Below are 20316 nucleotides of genomic sequence, written 5' to 3' on the forward strand. Positions count from 1 at the left end.
CCAGTCACCGGTCAGTCCCGTTGCGGGTGACAAATGCTCTCGGGTGTATTGGCCACCGGATTTTGTCAGCGTCTGGCTGATCGATCACGTGGCTGGAGGGATGTGATATTACCTCTTCCGTTGAGATGAAAAGAACGAATTGACTGGCGCAAGTGTCTTATATTCGTTCCCGTGTATCCTGAAATAACATTTGGACTTAATTGAAATAACTAATTGTTATAATGTTCACTTGTCCCTCTTCCTTGTTGTATATAACGTATAATGATGATTGACATAAACAAGTGTTCAAGATAAAAACCAAGAAAACTGAACTCACACACACACACACACAATTATTCTCCGAACTCAGTTTCAAGTGCTATGCTCAAATTTTAATTAAATATACAACATGTTAAATACTGACCCAGTTTATATTATTTTGAAAAACAATTGCACAGTCAACGACACTTGTAGTATTCACACAGCAATACAATAAAGCCCCCACGGGTTCCTCAGACCAGAATTTAAAGAATTGTATAAACTGCTATTCTGCTTATTATGATGAGGGAAGTTGGTGTTAGTGTACATATGTTTTAGGGAAGAGGTAATCAGTTGATGCAGACAAGTTTGTATTTATAAATGTTTTTATTCGTCAAATGGTTCATTTATGGAAATGTTCTCTCCTGGTCGTGTTTGAATTTATTTTGTGTAAGATACAGTGTCAATACACGTTTTAAATGAAACATAAGCCAATAACACAAAAGAAGGACTAAATAGTGGGAAGAGATAACTAGTCATTCGGCTCTTTGTATAAATGTATTATGTGACTCTACGGATATAAGTATCTAGATGTACAAAACTGTGTGGGTAAAAATGTATAAATGTACACAACTGGTCACATGGCTCTAGATATCAGTCTAAGTGCACAAAGCTTCATATGAGCTCTACTGATTTAAGTGAATAAATGTACAACACTAGTCATGACACAATAAGTATAAATGTACAAAGCTAACCCTGTGGCTCTATGGCTATAATGTATAAATATACCAAACTAGTCCGTGGCTCTACATACATAATTTTATAAATGTACAACTACACAAGTGGCTATGGAAATAAATGTTGGAAACTAGTGATGGGTTTCTGTAGATATAAGTGTGTAAATATACAAAACGTCATGTGACTCTACAGATAAAAATATTTGTAACTGAATAGTTGAGAAGGAAGACACGATTATGCAATTTGAACTATGATTTACATTAAAAGTTGCACTGACCCCCTTGCTTAAATTTAGTTTCATTATATGTGTAATAACAATAGTTCCACACACACACACACGAGAGCACAGACGCCCACACTCACATTTAACCAGAAATCTACAAAGTGAAGGAAAGAAGTGATAAGCTAAAAAGAAAATTAAAAACAAATCAAGAAAGATGAACGCAGCGAAAGCTTGCTTTTATTTCTGAACTTGTCATCCAAGTCTTCAAAGCTGAATGTATTCATGGCTGTCCTGTGATGTGTCTTTGTGTCTCTATTCCTTACTACTATGGTATGAAGGAATTCACTAACTGAGGCTCTCCTACTAGTAAATAAATAAGGACTCCAAGAGACAATAGGTTACATCACTGTTTGATATTGAAAGATATCATTCTTATCTATGCTTTGTCGGTGAAGTACACACATGTATAACAGTTTTTCTTCGGCAGAAAAAGAAAATAAAAATATTAACCGTTTATATGCTCTCTAGTAATCTGATTATTTTATATAGATAAACAGAGAAGGACTGACAATAAAAAAATAATAAGAGAAAAATAATAAGAGAAAACTTATCGATCAACAGGTGATCAATAACTTCTTTTTAAAGCTGTTTAAATTTCGTTTATAACAACGCAGCTTTCAATCATCCAGCTTATTGTGTTATAATACAAAGTACAGAAATTCACTAAACGCAAGTAAACAAGTTTTGTTGTAAAAATTATATTTTCTCTTACATGCCAAATGTTTGAAATTCTCTTTGACAAAATCCTCCCATAAAGTTAGAGAATTTTTCTTGAATTTCTAATGAGAAAAGATCTATCAATAGCTCTCTGAAGATTTTTTTAATATTTTATTGTTGCTGTGTGTGCAATGTTGCAGACAAAGTGTTTTATTGAGTTAAAAAGCTAAGTTTTGGAGATCGAGAGTTTTGGTGGAATGCTGATCATGTTAAAATGAAACTGGTAATTTTTTTCAACCGTGTTTACATATACCTCAACATTAATTAACCATCTCCGATGGTTAGTGCCAGAGCCATTACTAACAACCTTCAAATATCTTTCAATATCTACCACCACTATCACTACCACTACTTGACTACCACCATCCCTGCATTTTTATTTGTTTACTGCTTCTTGTACCACTGTTGCCGACAACACCATTACCACCTACTAGTCCTTCCAAAGTGTTACTACTCATCGATAAGAACTTCTACTGCAAGAAATACTCGACTATTCATTATTGTCAATGCTTCTGCTACTTTCATAATTCTATTGCTTCTTCTACTATTACAGCCTCCATCATCATCATCATCATCATCATCATCATCATCATCATCATCATCATCATCATCATCATCATAATCATAATCATAATCATTATTATTATTATTAAAAAAAAGAGGAGGAGAAGACCAGGCGATGACGAGGATGATGCTGACTCTAGATAACGCCCCGAGTAACGGCTTATTCCACACACGTTTGGGGGGACCGCGCGTGGGGCTGTTCACTCCGCGGAGGACTAATTTTCGCTGGAGGAGGAGTGAGAGGTGTTCACACGCGTCTTCGCTTTGGGCCGGACTAGTCTGATGCAATTCTCGAGCTCGTCGATATAAATTTGATCAAGTCCCGCGCGCTCTCTTAGTTCCTGGTGTCCGTCCACGTGTGAAGGCGGGGAACTGTCTTACGTCAAGCCCGCTAGGTGGCGCTCACGCTTCCCCCCCCCCTTGCCGCACCACGTCGCCAAGCGCGGCACGCATGCGCCTGGCTGCCTTCCCGTGCGAAATGTAACTTCCGGTTGAATAGTCGTCTGGCACTTGACCATTCATTTCCTTACCGTTCGAGCCTGCTGTTCGTCAGGGGAGGAATTGGCAGAGGGGGGAGGAGGCTTCATAACTGGCGCCTAGACGCTTCCTCCCTCCCCCGTCACAATGTCTGCCTGTGTGCAGCCTGCCGCCTGTGTTCATGGTCTCGTGAACATTGACAGTAGCCAGAGTCTACGCTGTCCGTCATCTGTAGTCATTGGCGAGTGGACTGACTTTGTTCATTTGTTTCCTCTACTGATCTGTCTGTCCATTTGTGGCTTCTTTGGCTTCCGTTCTTTTTCTCAGTCCTTGTCACTGCATTTATAGAACAGTGCATTCTTGCCTATGTCACCTCTCCCCATATATATATATATCCAGCCACGTGATCGATCAGCCAGACGTTGACAAAATCCGGTCGCCAATACATGAGAGAGGGGAGAGAGAGATCGGTCAGTGTATATATTATTTATATATATCCATACACTTTCATTATAGATATAGACAGACACCCATAAATTGAGAAATAATAAATCTTTATTTACAAGCAACGGGGTTGAGGTAGTGAATTTTGTATATCACAATATATATATATAGATAGAGAGAGAGTGAGAGGGGAATAAAGTAATAGCATATATATATAATAGAGAGAGTAAATTAATAACAGATGTGTAGTATATATATATATGGGGGAGTAAAGTATTAACAGACATATATATCAGAGAGAGATAGAGAAAGGAGTAAAGTAAAATCAGATATATACATATAGAGAGAAGGAGAGTAAAGAAATAACAGGTATATAGACAGAGAGGGGAAGTAAAGTAATAACAGATATTTGTAAATATATATATATAGAGAGTAAATTAATAACAGATGTGACAATTATATAATGGGGAGAGTAAAGTAATAACATATTTATATATGCAGGGAGAAGTCAAGTAGTAATATAGATATAGAGAGCGAAGGAGTGTGAGTAATGTAAAGACAGATATATATATAGAGAGAGAGGGGGGAGTTAAGTAATAACAGATATTTGAATACATGGAGTAAATTAATAACAGATTTGTAATATTTGGGGGAGTAAAGTAATAAGATATGTATATATGGAGAGAGAGAGGCGGTTGGGAGTAATGTAATATGGGGGAAAAGGGAGGTAAAAAGACAAAACATACAATGGCAGGACACATCTTGGACACTGGTAGCCAAGACTTGAGTAATCATAGTATGTAAATCAGCAAGTCACAAAAGGGATGCAATGCATAATCAATGTACATGTGTATATTATACATACACAAATAAACAGGAGAAAAGAAACTTACCAACAATATGAAATGCAGAAATTATACAAGAAATGAAAAAAGTAAAGACCATACTGACGACACTCGTGACATAACACTCCAGATATTTCTTGAACAAGTGTAGTTGAAGTAGACGTTTGAAAAACAATTATTTGCCGCTGGTTTATTACATAATGCAGTTGTGGTTGAACGGACGAACATGAGTTCACCAAAGGTCGTCGTCCTCATTCTGGGAAAGGAAAGGCACACTCATTGAACACATTAATACTTCACAAAAAAATTAACGGCAAGTTAATAGGCGATTCAGGACAAATGATGGAAGTTAACACACAAACATAGAATTATGGAACCCAGATTGGCTTACTGCGGGTTAGGGTCGAATATTCCAGGATCCCCCAATGTATTATTTAAATGTCATAAATGCTGCAGCAGGCAAAAAGCAAGTTTGCCAACCGTCTCAATCGCTAGATGTCATTACATTAGGCCTGGACTGCGATTCTAATTAAGTTATCACGGTTGTATAAACACTGATTGTTGTTCGCAATGTGTTCCATCTCTCTGACATTGTATACTTTGATGGCTCCCATATGAGCCAGGACTGTCCGACTTCAGACTGACCAGAGTTACTGATGCTGTTCATAAAGAGATGTCCTGCTTACCTTTCTGATAACTCTACTTTACAGTTGAATCTCCAACAGTTGTGATTAACCTAGCTGGATGGTGTAATAATGATGTGTAAATATTAATTGTTTTTGTGTCTTACACAATGTTGGCACTCATCCAGCTGAACAGCATTCCAAGGCAAATGTTTACAAAAGACTTTCAGGAACATCAACTGTCATTACCAGCCACTTCTTTAATAAGCTTTTACAGATATAAATAATTTATTTTTATTGACAAATATTTATTTCACGAAGAACACACACAGACATATGAAACGGACTCAGACGACACTCAGAGATACTCTTTTTACAGACCACGCTTTCTCTCTCACTGGCAGCAGACGACACTTTCTTCCAGTCTATTAGGCAGCGAGTCTCACAGTTTTTCTTTCTCTTTTCTGTCCTACTACCTGAACCCTTCCTTCCCCTTGTACTCCTCGCACTCACTCGCTGGGTCAGCGCCACGCACCGTAACACCAGGACACGCTTGAACGACTATCGTCTGCTGATGGCGCATCAAGTCAAGGAGTGAGCTCCAACAAGATGATGAACAGGCAAACACGAGCTCACAACATTCTTGGATGCTTGGAGCACGAATGGTGTCTGGTTGTAGTCAGTCTGACGATTGTAGAAGAGAGAAGCGGCAGAACTCGTAAAGCACCTGAAGCAGGTAGCAACAAGTTTACATCCCATGAAAGCCTGGAGATGTTAGTGAGGATGGGGAGAAGAAATTTTACACGAGCTCGTTTGCGTGCCTGGGGTGGGAGTTGTTCTGGAGTTTGGTGCTGATGGAGTTTGTTGAGAAACTACGGAGGACAGCCAAATAAAGGGGGATTATTGTAGTCAAGACTAAAATTGAACATCTGTCAAGCTCACCCAGGCACTGTCAGGTAGACTAACCGACTGTTTTATCAATCAGATGATCTGTTATTATCATCATGTCCATGCTTGGCTACAATCATCCACGATTCTAAGATACACGATTCTAAATTCTAAAAGTCGTTCGCGCCATCTGAGGTGAGGCAGAAGTGTAGAGGTAAATAAGCAGAGAGGGGGGTCAAAGGGTCATGTAAGAAGTCCTTGCCAGTATTTGTTGATTGAGATCCATCGAACGCCTCATCAAAATAAGTTCTTGGAAAAATGCTTCATGGACGTCTGCTTTCCCGTTTGACACATGTATCATGCATCAGCGCGCAAATCTCTCATCCAGTGTTTTCCAAGCATTCCACATTCCTCAGTTCAAACATCATCATCTGTTGAAGGAATCTAAAACCCTTTACACCTCACTCCTGAAGTTTCTCCACCCCCATCTCTCTCTCTCAATTTTCCCATCCTCTCGCCCCTTTTTCTCCTCTTTAAACCTGCATGCAGTCTTTTTGCAGGCCGTCAGAGAAAATATATTTAGCTTTTCTTGCTGGAGAAATCGTGTTTGTTATCGGTATTGGCAAACGCTTCCCGAAAACTTGTCAGCAGACGGGAGCGCTTGAGGAGAAGGCAGCGGAGGGATCTCGGAGGGATGTGTGTTATTTTTACCGTGCTCTGCGTGTCCTTACCATCCTGTCTGCCGCCAAACTACAACATCCTCTGCACGAGCTCCCCACAGCAGATACTTCAACAACCGTCACCGGCGTTGCTGCGTAATTTCTAACGTAACTCGCTTCCTTCGTCATCGTTTACCTGTCGGTAGGTGTCCAGCAATGCCACACCTGTTTTCTCCTCGCCCCTACATCCACGTCCTGAGCATTTTCTCCATGTTGTTACACTTTGCTCCATGCTGCGGATTTTTTAATTATTTATTTACCTCGCAAAGCTTGCACTCTTAATTTTTCACATTTTTATTCGTTTTCAATGAAGATTAAAATTATTGTGTGACATGCACATACTCTGCATGAGTTTATTTTTAGAGGGCCGTACATATGAAATTTAAAAAAAAAAAGAAAATTAAGGCATGTATCCTTCAGAACATACCTGTATAAAGACCTTTGAGAGCTAATAGATTTATGTACAGTATTATAAAATATGTTGCATAAACACACATACGTTTTCATCTACTATACAATTATTTACTAATTAAATTATTTATCCAAAATTATTTATCGAAATTTTCGTTTCTGTCTTTAATATCTTCATTGTGATTAATTGTGTTATTTTTTTTTCAAAGTTGTGGTCCCGTCATCCGAAGCGGCATCAACATATTTTTTTTTTTTTTTTTTCTTTTTTTTTTTTGCTTTTTCTTTCTTTTTTTCTGTTTGTGCGTGTCTCTATGTGTGCTCTTCTTTTTTTTTCTTTATTGTCCATTTATTTTTATCGTCTGCGTTTCTTCATCGCTGTCTTTGCAGTTAAAAAACATGCTGTCTAAAGGAATTCGTTCAAAGTGATGCAAACCCGTTTGGTCAGTACAAACCGGTTCAATGCGTTCTTGTTAAAAGCTATTGCATGTACATTGAAACAGAAAGGAGGATCAATAGGTTCGAGAGTATGTCCTCAGGACAACATTTTTTTCTATCGGCTTAGTCTTCATGACTGAGAAGTTGTTTACATCCCTGCAAAGACGAGACAAAGAGTTACCACCACACTGCGCATGCTCTGTAGAGACCTGCACAACATGACTTACACTATGCAAACTTCAGTTCAAGAGAGTTCCACCGGCTTCCCGACGCCACAAGGGAGGGAACAACAAACTATCAAGAGAGACTGAGACGTAAAAGCAGGGGAGGGGAGTGAGGAAAGAAAGAATAATTGAGAAGAACTGGACACAAAGACTCTAAAGTTGAGACAGACGGAGGCACCATGTACACTGGCTGGCTCTGTGGCTGGCTCTCTGGCTCAAGAACGCTCCAAAAATTAAAAGATGGCAAACTGGATTGCCAAGAAGAAAGAGGTCAATACAAGCATGTATCGCCACACTTAGATGGGATATTAAAAGAATCACTGTGAGGTATAAATACAACCAACATTCGTCCATAAAAATTGCGATCTTACGACTGACAAAACACACCTACCTGTACTGTGTAGGCAAAGATACAGCATAAACATCGAGGTACAATTCATGTGTTTACAATTGATGCCTTAACTCCTAATTCACACCAACATTTTTATCCATCCCCGCCTCCACACCCTCTCTCTTTCTATTTTAACTTCCGTTAAAGAACACACTCCAAACTTTGACAGGTCAAGACAAATACAACACAGCAACGGGAGTTTGCAGGTGAGACAATGAACAGAGGCAAACACCATAAACTTTGCTGCTGCTGTAGGTCGTGTCCTGGCTGTGTACTCGGCGCCAATGAACTTTTCACCCGCCATTACAGGTGTTTAAAAACTAGTCTTGGCTTCATGATAATTACCCACACATTAAAACTCTGGCATTGCGTGACGCGTGCAAGCACCAGACCACAACCACGAAAATTATGGAATATCTGTGTCCATCTAGTTGTATGTTTGTTCGTCCGTCTGTCAGTTCATCTGTCTCGATTCACTCTCTGAACACGTCTTCAAGTGTAATGTATCCGTCCCCTTTCTCTCTTTATTTTCTTTTTTCCTCGTTCTCTGTTTTTTCTCCTTCATTCTATGACTTTTCTCTGTAGTCCTTCTTTCTCTTCCACTCTGCGCATTAAAAACACTAAGTTCCTTTTGATGTATGTCCACAGCATCTGAAGATGAAGTCGAGTGACGTAGCAAGTTTGGCTTTGCTGCCCTTCCTTTGGATGTCGGCTCTCTTCCTGTCTGCAACGTCGAAGCGACGTGAGTATGCTTTGGATGATTTCGAAATGCGAGCTTCTGCGCATGTCCTTGTATATACTCAAGCAGGGGCTGAAGATTCGCCCTCGCGAAAAAGCTATTTCATCATCAATCGCCCACGTCTGCCTCAACCATTTAATTATTACGTGATTACTACGTGTGTTGAACGTTCTACATTTTTTTAGTTCTGAGCCAGGTTACGCAAGCAGACGATCGCAATTTACTCTCTTGTGTAATTACTGGTACTGTTGGTGTGAATAGCAGTAAAGTTTTCTGTAACGACTGAAGGTTAGAAGACTTTTTTTCAGACAATACAGTAAACACCACTTACATGAACTAATTTTCAGCTTGTTTTTGTTTATGAACTTGCCAGCCACGACTTTGAAGCTGTATGTATTCATGTCGGTCATGTTGAATATATTTATGACACCTGTTCTTTATTTCTGTACTGTGGACCAATTTCGGTTGTGTCATCACTAAATTTAGTGTTAAATAATGTATTATTTCAAGAGGGAGAAGTGTGGGCAATCACAGTTAATAGGAAAACAAGTTAAAGCTTAGTAAATGAACACAGTAAAATCTATTTTTTTATTCATTTTATTTATTTTTTATTTCACACAAGCAGAGAAGCAAACAAACACATTAATAAGTGATTATTGAACAAGTTTAATTAAATCAGTGAAAGTGGTATTCAAGAGCTGGAGATTTCCATGCAAAGAGGTGAAAGCAATAAAAAGAAATTATCATGCTAATTTTAACGATATTACTTTTTCAAAAATGACAGGTCTTCAATCACTTTAGCGCTTTTCAGTATATCAGCTACACTTCTTATTACATAAAGGCATGAATGTGCATGCACACAAACACACAAGCAAAAAGATAAACATACGCGTGAAAACAAATAACCGCACACACAAACACACGCGTGTTACAGGTAGAAGTTAAAAAAACCTAATTATTCACGCAAAATGGCTGATGTCATTGAAGAGGTTCAAACGATGATCGACAGTAAACTAGAACATGGGAATAGGTAAAACGAGACAGTAAAGCAAACAAAATAAATATAGCCTGTAGCCGATTTGAGTTTTATTCTCCAGCAAACATCTTGGCTATGAATGTTTGTGGTCCTTTCAGGTTTCAATCACTAGTTTTTGGGGATTTAATTTTTTTTTTTTTTTGTAGTGACTTTCGCTAACAGACAAAGCTGTTTGCTGCTATGCACATCAGGTGCGGGTCGTTCAGAAAAAGACATTTTCTCGTCGTTCTAAATCGAGAAGACCTCGGGTCCTGAGCTGAAGGCTAATGGCAGTGATTGCCCACTTGCCTTGTCTGTTTGCGGTCGGACCCTTTTGGAATGGTTAGAGGCCAAGAGTTGGTTGACAACTCTCTCCCAGCACTTGGCTCTTTCTTCTCGTCAGATCGATGGTCTCTCACGGCACGCACACAGGGCTCATGTCCTCGGCGAGCTTTGCCGTGAAATCGAAACTTGATCTCAGAAGTGAATAGACTACCGCGCCCCAAGACCTTCGGTGGTCGTAGAAGGGCTCTTATGAATATTTTGTGCTTTTGGACTCCCGCCAATGTAATTTTTTTCCGTTTTTTTTTTTCTTTGTGATCTGAAAAGAGTTTGTAAAATATATGTTTAACATGCTTAAATCACACATATGATTTTGGTTTTGTTGTTGTTCATTATAGAAAGGCGCGATTTTTTTGATTTTTCAGGTTCCTTTAAAGATAATGATTTTGTTTGTTGTTCGTTAGGGTGGCTTAAGATTCTTTTGTATTAAAATCTTTAAGAGAATCTGATGATTATCTACATTGAGAATGTGTCCTTTATTTATCAGAGGATAGTTTGTAGGGATGTTAGGGTTGTTCTTTCAGTCAGTCATTACCTATACGCGCTTGCTCCACAGAAAGTCATTTGTAGATGTTTTATCGACATTATCATTAATTTTTATTCTATTCTTTCTTCTGACAAGCTTGATTTAGTTTTTATTTATAATGAGTACAAATTTCTTTTTTTTAAAAATTTTATAGACGTTAATCTTCTGATAAGACTTCAACTCCATTTCATCAGTAGTGTTGTCCTTATTTGCGAACTTTCTTTGCATTGGCTCAGTGTATGAGTCTTCACTACCATGGTCATGACCGTTTGGATAGCATTCAGCCGTTACTTCTTGTCCCCAGACAATGTTGTCCAAACGCAGCTTCACATCATTAGCTTGAAGGAGGGGGACACCTCCTCTCCTGTTGCCACATTGGTCGATTGTACTTCCTGCAGGCCTCCAGCACCATTAAAACAAGACTTTGATTCGCTTCTGTGCGAACACAGGCTCATTCAATAACGTTTAGCATTTGGCTGTTGGCTGTCCATTGATTGGAGTTCTCGTCCATTTACATTTCTCTTTCTCTGACCGACTGGCGGAGGGTTTCTTCAATGGCTATCGACAATAAAAACACGCTCTAAAAAAGCGCAGAAACTCATTTTGGGATAGCAGCGTTCGTGAGAGTCAACAGAGAAAAAATGGACTGAAACTTGTGACCGGACTAATTAGCCTCTAGCCTTCAATTTTCACTTTGGGTAGAGGCGATTGAATAAATGAATGAATGAATAGGTATGTGTGTGTGTGTGCACGCGTACGCGTGTGTTTGATAATACAATATTTGCGTGATATATTTGATATTTCTGAATCAAATAAATTTTTTAAAAGAACATTGCCATGACAGAAAGTCAGAAGAGAAACAAGTTTCTATCCTAGCTACTGGTGTCCTCTACTTTCTCATCTTTTCGACCTTGCGGGTGATGATCGAAACGCTCCGCACGCTGATGTCACTTGAGCGCATAGCCAGGGGAGATAACGGCCTGCACCCTCCCTCATCCCTCCCTTCCTTCAGTCCTGCCTGTCAGTGCCAGAGCGGTGAACATCAATGCAAGACGTAGGTCTTGATTACTTTCCAAGGCTTCCATTTTGCTGTCCCAACCCCTCATCTTCTCTAGACAGCCCCACTCCCCTTTAGTGCACCAAATTTTCGCAACACTTCTATCCTATCCTCCAGAGTTCTCCCATCCATCCCCTAACACCCCGCCCCTCCTTGTTTGAGTGCAGCATCATACCGTATAACCTTTAGGTCGAGTCCTCTTTTTTAAAAAAAAAGTGTTCTGGGAGGTAGGGAGGAGAGAGGAGTGCTCGCAAAACAGAGAAGGGGGACTGTTGCCGTACCTCATTTCTTGTCGGACAGAAAATCAAACGAAACTTCCCATCTATCATCGAAAAAGGATTAGAATTACCGAAATGTTTGTGTTCACTGTTGTGGTAAACACCACAATTTCTAGAAAAAAAATGTATGTTTTTGTGAGATTCAGTTTCAGAATCAAAGCACTGACATGCCCTAAACAAGAAACAAAGAACAAGAGAATAGGGAGAAGAAAAAAACTTGCAACACGATCAGCAAATTGCTCGCAGAATTCTCTTGAGCCACATCGGTTTGCCATCTCGACACAACAATACTCTAGTTAACACGCCACCGACCCAACCTGAAAAAAATCCATTTTAATTTCGTTTCGTCACTCCAAGGACTAGAGAGGTGCTACATTAGTACAAGACAAATAAACAGTTTGAAAAAATACAGATGTTCTTTGTAAACTGAACACATAGCCGTGTATGACATGATTGTAAAAGAAACATTGACATCAGTGATGTTTTCACAGACAGCAAAGATGGTCCTCTTTCCCTGAAATATTGTTTCTGGACAATTGGGCATCACTGTAAGGGTTACTCTCATCCCTTTTTATTTCTTTTACATTTTCTCTTATCAATTTCCAGAGGTTACAGCAACGCATAATAGATAGTAAATGGAATATATTTCTGATGAGAGCTGTTTTGAGGAGCACAAATAACATTGCTAACGAGAGTCACTTACTTTACAGTATTACCTAGTGTGTAGTTACTTAGTCTCGGAATTTTTTCATTCAATTGCGTTCCACACAAACGGCTTGCAGCATGCAATGCTGGAATGTATTCTCCTATCAGTTGCCCGATGGGCCCCGAGCCAGAATGTGTATCTCTACCAACACTTACAAAGTACATTGTACTGGGAGTTGTAGCTTTAGTTTTTCAGAAGAATAATATTTTGTAACGGATCCTCCTCCTCCTCCTCATCATCATCAATGATGTCTGAAATTCACTAAAAATGAGAGTTAAAATAGTAAGAACAGTGCAACTGTGTAGACTATGTCTCGCGAGTAAGCGAGTGTGTAGGCTGATTACACACAATAACAACACTACAAGAGTTTGTAAGAAATAAAGATTTCTATAAAGTTCTATTATGAAGATCATCGTCTAAGTAAAATATAGGTAAATATTCAATAGAAGTATTTCAGTTCCATTATCACCAACGCAAGCAACAGCAACTGCAACACCACCACACAAAAACAATGGTAAGCGGTGTTCAGGCTGTAACATCGGTATCATTATTTGTTTCTTTATGAGTAAATGAGTAAATGTGTGTGTGAGGGCTCTTGGTGATCATCTAGCGAGTTCCTATATCTTGAAAGCAGAAGTCTGTCAGCAAAGCTTTCTAGAAAAAAAAAAAAAACCAACCAACAAATAAACCAAAGACTTTACATGAACATGAAAAGAAACCATCTGACGACTCATCTGCAAGAAATCATCGAAGTAAATTGAAATGTCTTGTGTGCGTTGAAAATAATGTTTCTTTAACTCTGTATCTTTGTGAGGGAGGGAGGATAAAGCAAATTGAGTTTACACGATGAATGATCCATTGTGTACACTCCAGTGTGTGTCTCCGTACACCGTGTGGGTGGGAATGGGGTGTTGGATGAATGCCTGTGCGTTTGCTAATAGGTTGGGGAGGTCTGTTAAAGGAGATGGATGTAGAGAACAAGTAAAGAGTGTTTGTGTAAGTGCATCCTTGCTTGCCCGGCATCCATTAACTGCCAGGTACTTCCCAGCTGCTGACAAGGGTTGCCACAGACACCATTATCTGGGACCAGCTTCTTCTCCCTCCCTGCGCTAGTGACGATGTGTGTTCCGCTCTGAGCACTCCTATCCCAGCCTCCCTCCTCTCCACCCCAACTCCATCTCCTCCCTCCTCTGACTCACAGGCTCTGCCTTATTTACATAAACAACTGGAACATTGTGCAAACGAAAACAAAGCAACTCGGCCAGGCAGCATGCCTTTAAGTGAGACGTATTCACCAGAAAGCCACAGCATCCTTCACTGATAGTATTTAATGCTTTTTTGGAAGCTAAAAGAAAATAATTTTAGGTTTGAAAGAAATGGTGTTTTGAGTTGAGCTTTCCCAGGTACAGGGCAGGTAAAAGGCAATTAATTTTGTAGTCAGAGAGGCTTACATTATTTATCGTCCCAGGTAGAGTATAGAATGTATTCATTATTAAGGGTCTTCTTGATGGAATCACTGTATCATCCACAAGGCTTCCCGAAAAACAGAAAAAAATTAATTGAAATGATTGCAAAACTTCCACTCGGCATAAGTTAACCCCTTTTCTAATGAAAAAAGTTTATTTCAGAAAGAAAAAGAAGTAGAATGTTGTCCTCTCTGGCGATGTTTGGGTATCTGTCTGATAGAGAATTGGCCGAGGGGATTCAAACCATTTGTCAGGACTGTTGCCTACTGGTGGCACTGGAACTACATCTTTAATCAAGGGATCGGTGCTGGTCGTGTGCTAGATTCTAGTGTGAATCGGTCAAGATTATCCAATTATTCGGTTGAGATAGCTTCGATGCCATCACGTCATCACTGACAACGATGGATATGATGAGACCATCGAGCTGTGACAGGGATTCTGGGACAGGTCGCCACACTATCACAGCCGACGATATTTTGAGAATGTGTCCATTAAAGAAAATCTTTTTTGCTCTGCCAAAGCCGGGATCTTGATGGATACTGAATATAACTGAATTACTGGATATGGAATGCCAGTCAGAAGATTGTTTTGTTTAAATTTTTAGATAAACCAGTTTTGTCAATCTTATCCAAGATGAATTAGTCGGCAGGAGAAGGGGAAGGAGAGCGCTTAGTGCACAGTTCTTTCAGCTTAGAAGTCAGCTAAACTGTTAATCTTTGAGAATGATTCGAACTAGGGTGACCATGCAACCAGTTTCTTGTAAGTGTTTAGATACTTCAAAATATCATTACAAGTAAGGTAGTTTACTGTTGACACCCGCCAGTTAGGGGGCAGAGTTAAGGGACAGATAGAGATAAAGAGTGTGTGTATTATTGATACTAACTTAACAGGTAAAAATATTTTCATTATGAAAGTTATTTAAACATTTTTTTCACTTCTAAACAGCTGCCTTTCTTTCTTTTTAAACAACTCCAACAGATTAATAAATATTGTTTGACGAACGTGGAGGAATGGCCAAACACTGTCGACTAGAGTGGAAAAACAAGGTTATTGTTAGTAAATGGATGTTTGTGATTAATATTGAGCAAGTATTGGACCACTAATGGACACTTTGCTGGCAGACAATAGGGTCTTATTCAGCTTCTGTGCAAAAGTAGTTGGTTAAATAACATCCATATCCGATGTGGCCCACTGCCCAGTTCTCTCCATGTTTAGACGCCATTTGCTGCGAGACTACAACATGGCCGAAACCCGGTGTCCATGGTCTGTGTGTTCGGGTATTGAGTCACTGAACGGCCGGGTACAATACAATAGCTCTCATCTGTTATGCATAATGAGGGACATCAAACATTGAAAAGAATGAAGGTATTGTTGATGAAAGTGGCTTTATGAATTGCACGTGCAATAAAGGATTTAATATGTTTGACAACTTGAGGGGAGGTGGTCAGACAATATTTATTTCAAGCACTCGGTTCCTAACACGGGTGTCGGTAACTTTGAAAGGGATTTAATTAACATTGCCCACATCAAAGGTATAGTGTGGCTTGCTGTTTGTTGCATCAGAGTTGATTAGATTTTAATCAGTTACATAAAAAGTTAAAAATGTATGCGATAACCATAGTAGAGGCAGTAAGCTGTTGGTTTTATTATCGAACTCTTATTTCAATGTTTCTCCACAGTAATAATCATTCAACATTTAAACAGATACTTCATATGCATTCAATCAGTTTTTTTTTTGTGTCATATAAATAAGTCATTTGCTGATTGTTTGGTATTTGTCTTGGCTACAGATACCCCAAACCCCTAGTCATACGAAAGACACTTTTGCGTATAATTCATATATTTTATTTCTTTAGAGATATGGAAAATAAACTTTCCCCAAAAATAAAATTCCCCTTTGCTTAATGTGCTGTGGGTTTTTTTTTCTCTTGTGAATACGCAAAGTAGACCTCCTGGTGTACAAATGACTCATTACAGTCGGATGTTTTCCCGTAGGGGCTTTCTGAAGGATGATTATTTACTCGTTTTTATTTTCGAGATAAATACCCAAACGTGACTATGAAAGGGTATATTATTGTGTTTTCTTTTATTCCCAGGAGGTAACAAAACTAAACATATCTTGTCGTATAAAGAGATCTGTTACTTACTGAATTAATTTTTTTTCCCTAGAGGTACCAAAGCCCGACTTTCTGTCTTACGAGGACGTCCTGGTGAAGTACGTTCTAGACGCCTACAAATCGCGCACCAAGTTCGGGCGACCGGTGCTGAACTTCAACGACACCCTCAAGGTGGAGTTCTCCGTGCAGCTCAAGCAGATCGTCGACCTGGACGAGAAGGAGCAGGTGCTGACGCTGAACGTCTGGGACCAGTATGTGAGTACCGGCCCTTGTCTCCCTCCCATCCCCATCCCCACTTTTTTGTGTCGTCAGCATTGTCTGCCCCTGCTTTGTCGTTGTCCTCTCGTCAGAAACACAGGTGCATCGTTTCCCTTTTGTGTTCATTAAGAGCCGCTAGATACAAGTGGGCGATACAACCTCCAGACAGTTGCTGAAGTAGAAGCTGAATGACGAAGACAGTCCCCCTCCTCCCCATTCCCCACACCCCTCTCTGACTCCTCTGGTAATTAGTGTGACCAGAGCGGACGGCATCTGCGATCTTCTCTGACAATGCAGCCTCTTGCTTCAGCCTGGCTGATCTTGAAAAGCAGTGCGCCTCCATCAGTCTTGCCAAGAGAATGGGTGTAGAACTTCTTGTTCCTTCCTGCTTTGCCGGCTCCGTGCCCGCTCTTCTTCTTGAATCTGCTGTTTTTCTTATTTATCTACATTTATTTTTCATTTTGGTTCACTTAAACTTCAACAGACGGGCTTTAGTTACCTGCCAAAATGTCTACTCCAGCTCATATCATGCACTTTGTGCACACGCAGTTTTCGAAGCGCACACACAGTGTTCGTTTTTCGGAGGACATAATTTGTTCTCCTGAATGGTTCTCTTTTGGTGTATGACAATGAATTGGTCAGGGTTAGCATCGCTTTTAGCAGCAAAGTTGTGGAAGAAAGCGCCACCTTCAGATGTCCTTTCAGCACTGGGTGCCTGGAGGCTGGAGGCAGGGCTACCCACAACCCCGAGGGTCCCTCTCTGTAGAGTCTACTGCCAACATCGTCTGACGAAGTGCGCAGGTGTCAGCTGCATACACCAGAATCTTCTTGAAGAAGAGTGTTGAGCACCTTCCTGGGTCTGCAGTTCTGTTGTTTCAGACATGAAGCACGCTCACACGCAGATACAGACTTACACTTACAGAGACTAAGAGATGCACACAGGCTCACATGTGCACAAACACTCATTTTTAATTTCTAATAACTTCAGACCTCTGTTGTTGCCACACAGAGCGGAATAAAGAATAAAAATGTAAACATTGGCTAAAAATAGCCGTTGATAGATAGTAAAAGTGATCGCATACACACTCACACACACACTGCAACACAATATACACACCATACCACAGCACATGAACTCTCCCCTGAAAGATGAAGAAATTCGTGACATTGCAAGAATTGCTGGTACATTGAATATAACTCCTGCACTCCCCTCTCACATCTCACAATGTCTTCAAGGGAAAGACTCTGGCACAAAAAGAAGCTTCAGAAGCTGCATCATAAACCTGTGGGCCTCGATCACAGCACGCTGTCACCTGATGGAGGCCACGTCGACAGTTTGACAGAAAATCCAATAAGGAATTCTGATTAAAGTCTTGAGCGGCCCGCACCTTTTAAGATGTTGCTTAGGAACGCTCTGAATTTTTTAAAGGCCATTTCAGACCAGTTTGAGTCAAACGGTTTGTTAACTGCATTATTTTCATTTTCTGGCTTTCCACGGGATTCTTCAGGCATTATCGGGGATCGTTCGAGTAATCACGTGATTATTCAGAATAACTTACAGAACACTTCTAGAATTGAATACAGAAGTAGGTAATTTCTTAAAAGTATTTCTTTCTATCTAAACACTACCTACAACAAAATTTGCTTCAAGGAACGCCTCCAAGATCCTAAAAAAATTTAACTACATCAGCTTCAGTAGAGTTCCCTCCCTTGTAAGTAAAATCAATTGTTTTCGTTCATTGCTATATTCTGTTTGCTGGAATTCGAATCCGATAGAAATACTTTGAAAGGTCTCAAATATTTATAGCAATCCCCTGAATGTAATAATTGGCATGAATGAGCAAGGTTTGTGTCAAAGTGGCCTCCATTCTGCGTGCAGGTCACGGGGTCATATTGCGGGCCGTCTGAGAGCGCAGGGGTTAACAAGAGGCTCATGTATATTCAGCCAATCATTTTGCAGAGCTTAACGCCAGTCAGCGCTGCGCACCATAAAGTGTCTGACGACTGCCATTTGTTATAACTGCATGCCAATACATCACGGGAGGAGCTGCGCTCGGGGTTGGCTGCAGAAGACAAAAGAGGGAATTTGTGACTGTAGTGTAATCAGACAAACATCAGTATGCCAGTTGAAGACACTTCCAAAGGTTTTGGAAACAACAATAAACGAAATCAACTTCTATCTCTTTCGCTCCTTTTCACATGAGTGCACAGGATTGGCATCCCGTGGATGCATTTAACCCCGTCTTGCTTATGGAAGGCATTGGCCTGGCTATATGCTCCGAGCAGAAATTAAAGGAGAATGTGAGTGCGGCAAATAAAATTGTCAAACTGAAGATTGCCTTGGTCTGGTCATCGTCATAGTGAACACTTCTCAGCATCGAAGGCTGCCCACTCCTGTCTCTCTATCTCGGAAATGAGAAGTCTATAATTCCTAACTGATTTCTGTTTTTCATTTGTAAGCCTCTTCGATCCAAACAGCGATTGAAGATTTGCCCATCATCCACTGTACATCCACATTACTTATCCCTGCATTCAATCATGTCCCTGATTGCAACTCTCTGTTTTATCGTCGGGTCAATGTAAATGTCCCTTAAATCAAGTCTGCTACCTCAGCATCCACATGCTTGAAGAGCAAAAGTGATCATACGCTGGATAACAGAATTTCATTGATTTACTACTTTATATATATTATATATCAAGAGGAACCTTCATGGACTACAGATTAAAAACGTTTTTCTGGTAAACTCGAAATTCAACGTTGTGAGACGAGTCGAAGGTTCTTGTTGACTTCTACCAATCATTCATTTCTTTTTTATTTATTTTTTGTGGATAAGTTTTTTCCGTAATTTCCAGGCTTTGTCTCTTTACTTTCGTGATATTGAAGCTGAAAGCCGAGAGCACCAGTATCTCAAGCTTCAGGCGCGCATACCAGCAAAGTTCGACACCTACACCTCACCATACTTCCCCAAGGCTCACCCAACTGTTGATGGAAGGGTGGGCAAAGAAAGGCAGCCGGGTGGGGGAAAGATGGACATTGTCATTACAAAGCTGACCTCGAGGTCAGCAGGGCCTCTAAGACCTCGTTCCCCAACGACCAAACGGTCATCTTTATTAATGCGCCGTCTTATCTCCACTAGTAAAATCACTTTCATCAGAGAAGATGAAATCGCAAACGCTAAGCTGGATTAGTCCGACTCACTCCCGTGAAGTAGGAGAAGGAATAATCAGAATCCATCTCTATGAGATGGCCGATTGTAAATGAGGAGGACGTCGGCTTCTATCTACAAAGTAATGGGAATGATGAATGCCTAAGAAAAAAAAAACCCAAACAAAATAGTCACGTGATCGTTGCAGAAGCGAAGCACGTCGTACCAATGTAGTTAGAGCCACGTCAGCAAAAATGTAAGTGGTCCTTCAGTCATGCAGATCGATATCTCACAATGTCCTCCATCGATACGTGATCGCTACGTCAGTTCTGAACCTTTTTTCCCCCCTACTGGCAGCGTGTCATCTCCATGGTTACAGCAATGATACCTACTCGTGCACGTCCACGCGGTCCATTCAATCATCTTTCAGACGAGCAAACACCATCATGTCATGTTTGCCATCAAGAACACCCTGCTGCGTGAAAGGCTTGGGGGTGGTGGTGGGAGTGAGAAAGGAGCAGATTATTTGCCATCCGCCAAAACGAAACAAACGTACAAAAATCTTCAAAAGACTTCTGGGGTCGCATTCCGCTTTCATGGCTCCAACGTTTGCCCGAAGCTCAGGTTCGAGAGTGCATATTGCTTCGTCTTTATTTCTCGCAAAACTTAA

General features: G+C 40.2%; 1 protein-coding gene across 6 annotated transcripts in view; it reads left to right on the forward strand.

Annotated features, from left to right (window-relative positions):
- The window catches only part of LOC112570813 (neuronal acetylcholine receptor subunit beta-3-like), a 38483-nt gene that overhangs the window by 3467 nt on the left and 14700 nt on the right, over window positions 1-20316 (forward strand). For 4 of the 6 annotated variants that reach the window (XM_025249471.1, XM_025249478.1, XM_025249448.1 and 1 more), the window contains 2 exons: window positions 8645-8738; window positions 16295-16497. In XM_025249471.1, the coding sequence (XP_025105256.1) occupies window positions 8654-8738; window positions 16295-16497 (288 nt within the window). In that variant the 5' untranslated portion in view covers window positions 8645-8653. Of the gene's footprint in view, window positions 1-6467; window positions 6678-8638; window positions 8739-16294; window positions 16498-20316 lie in introns of all 6 variants that reach the window. The other 2 variants (XM_025249488.1, XM_025249456.1) reach the window with 2 other exon arrangements.

Source organism: Pomacea canaliculata, linkage group LG1, assembly GCF_003073045.1.
Source record: "Pomacea canaliculata isolate SZHN2017 linkage group LG1, ASM307304v1, whole genome shotgun sequence".
NCBI classification, from domain to species: domain Eukaryota; kingdom Metazoa; phylum Mollusca; class Gastropoda; order Architaenioglossa; family Ampullariidae; genus Pomacea; species Pomacea canaliculata.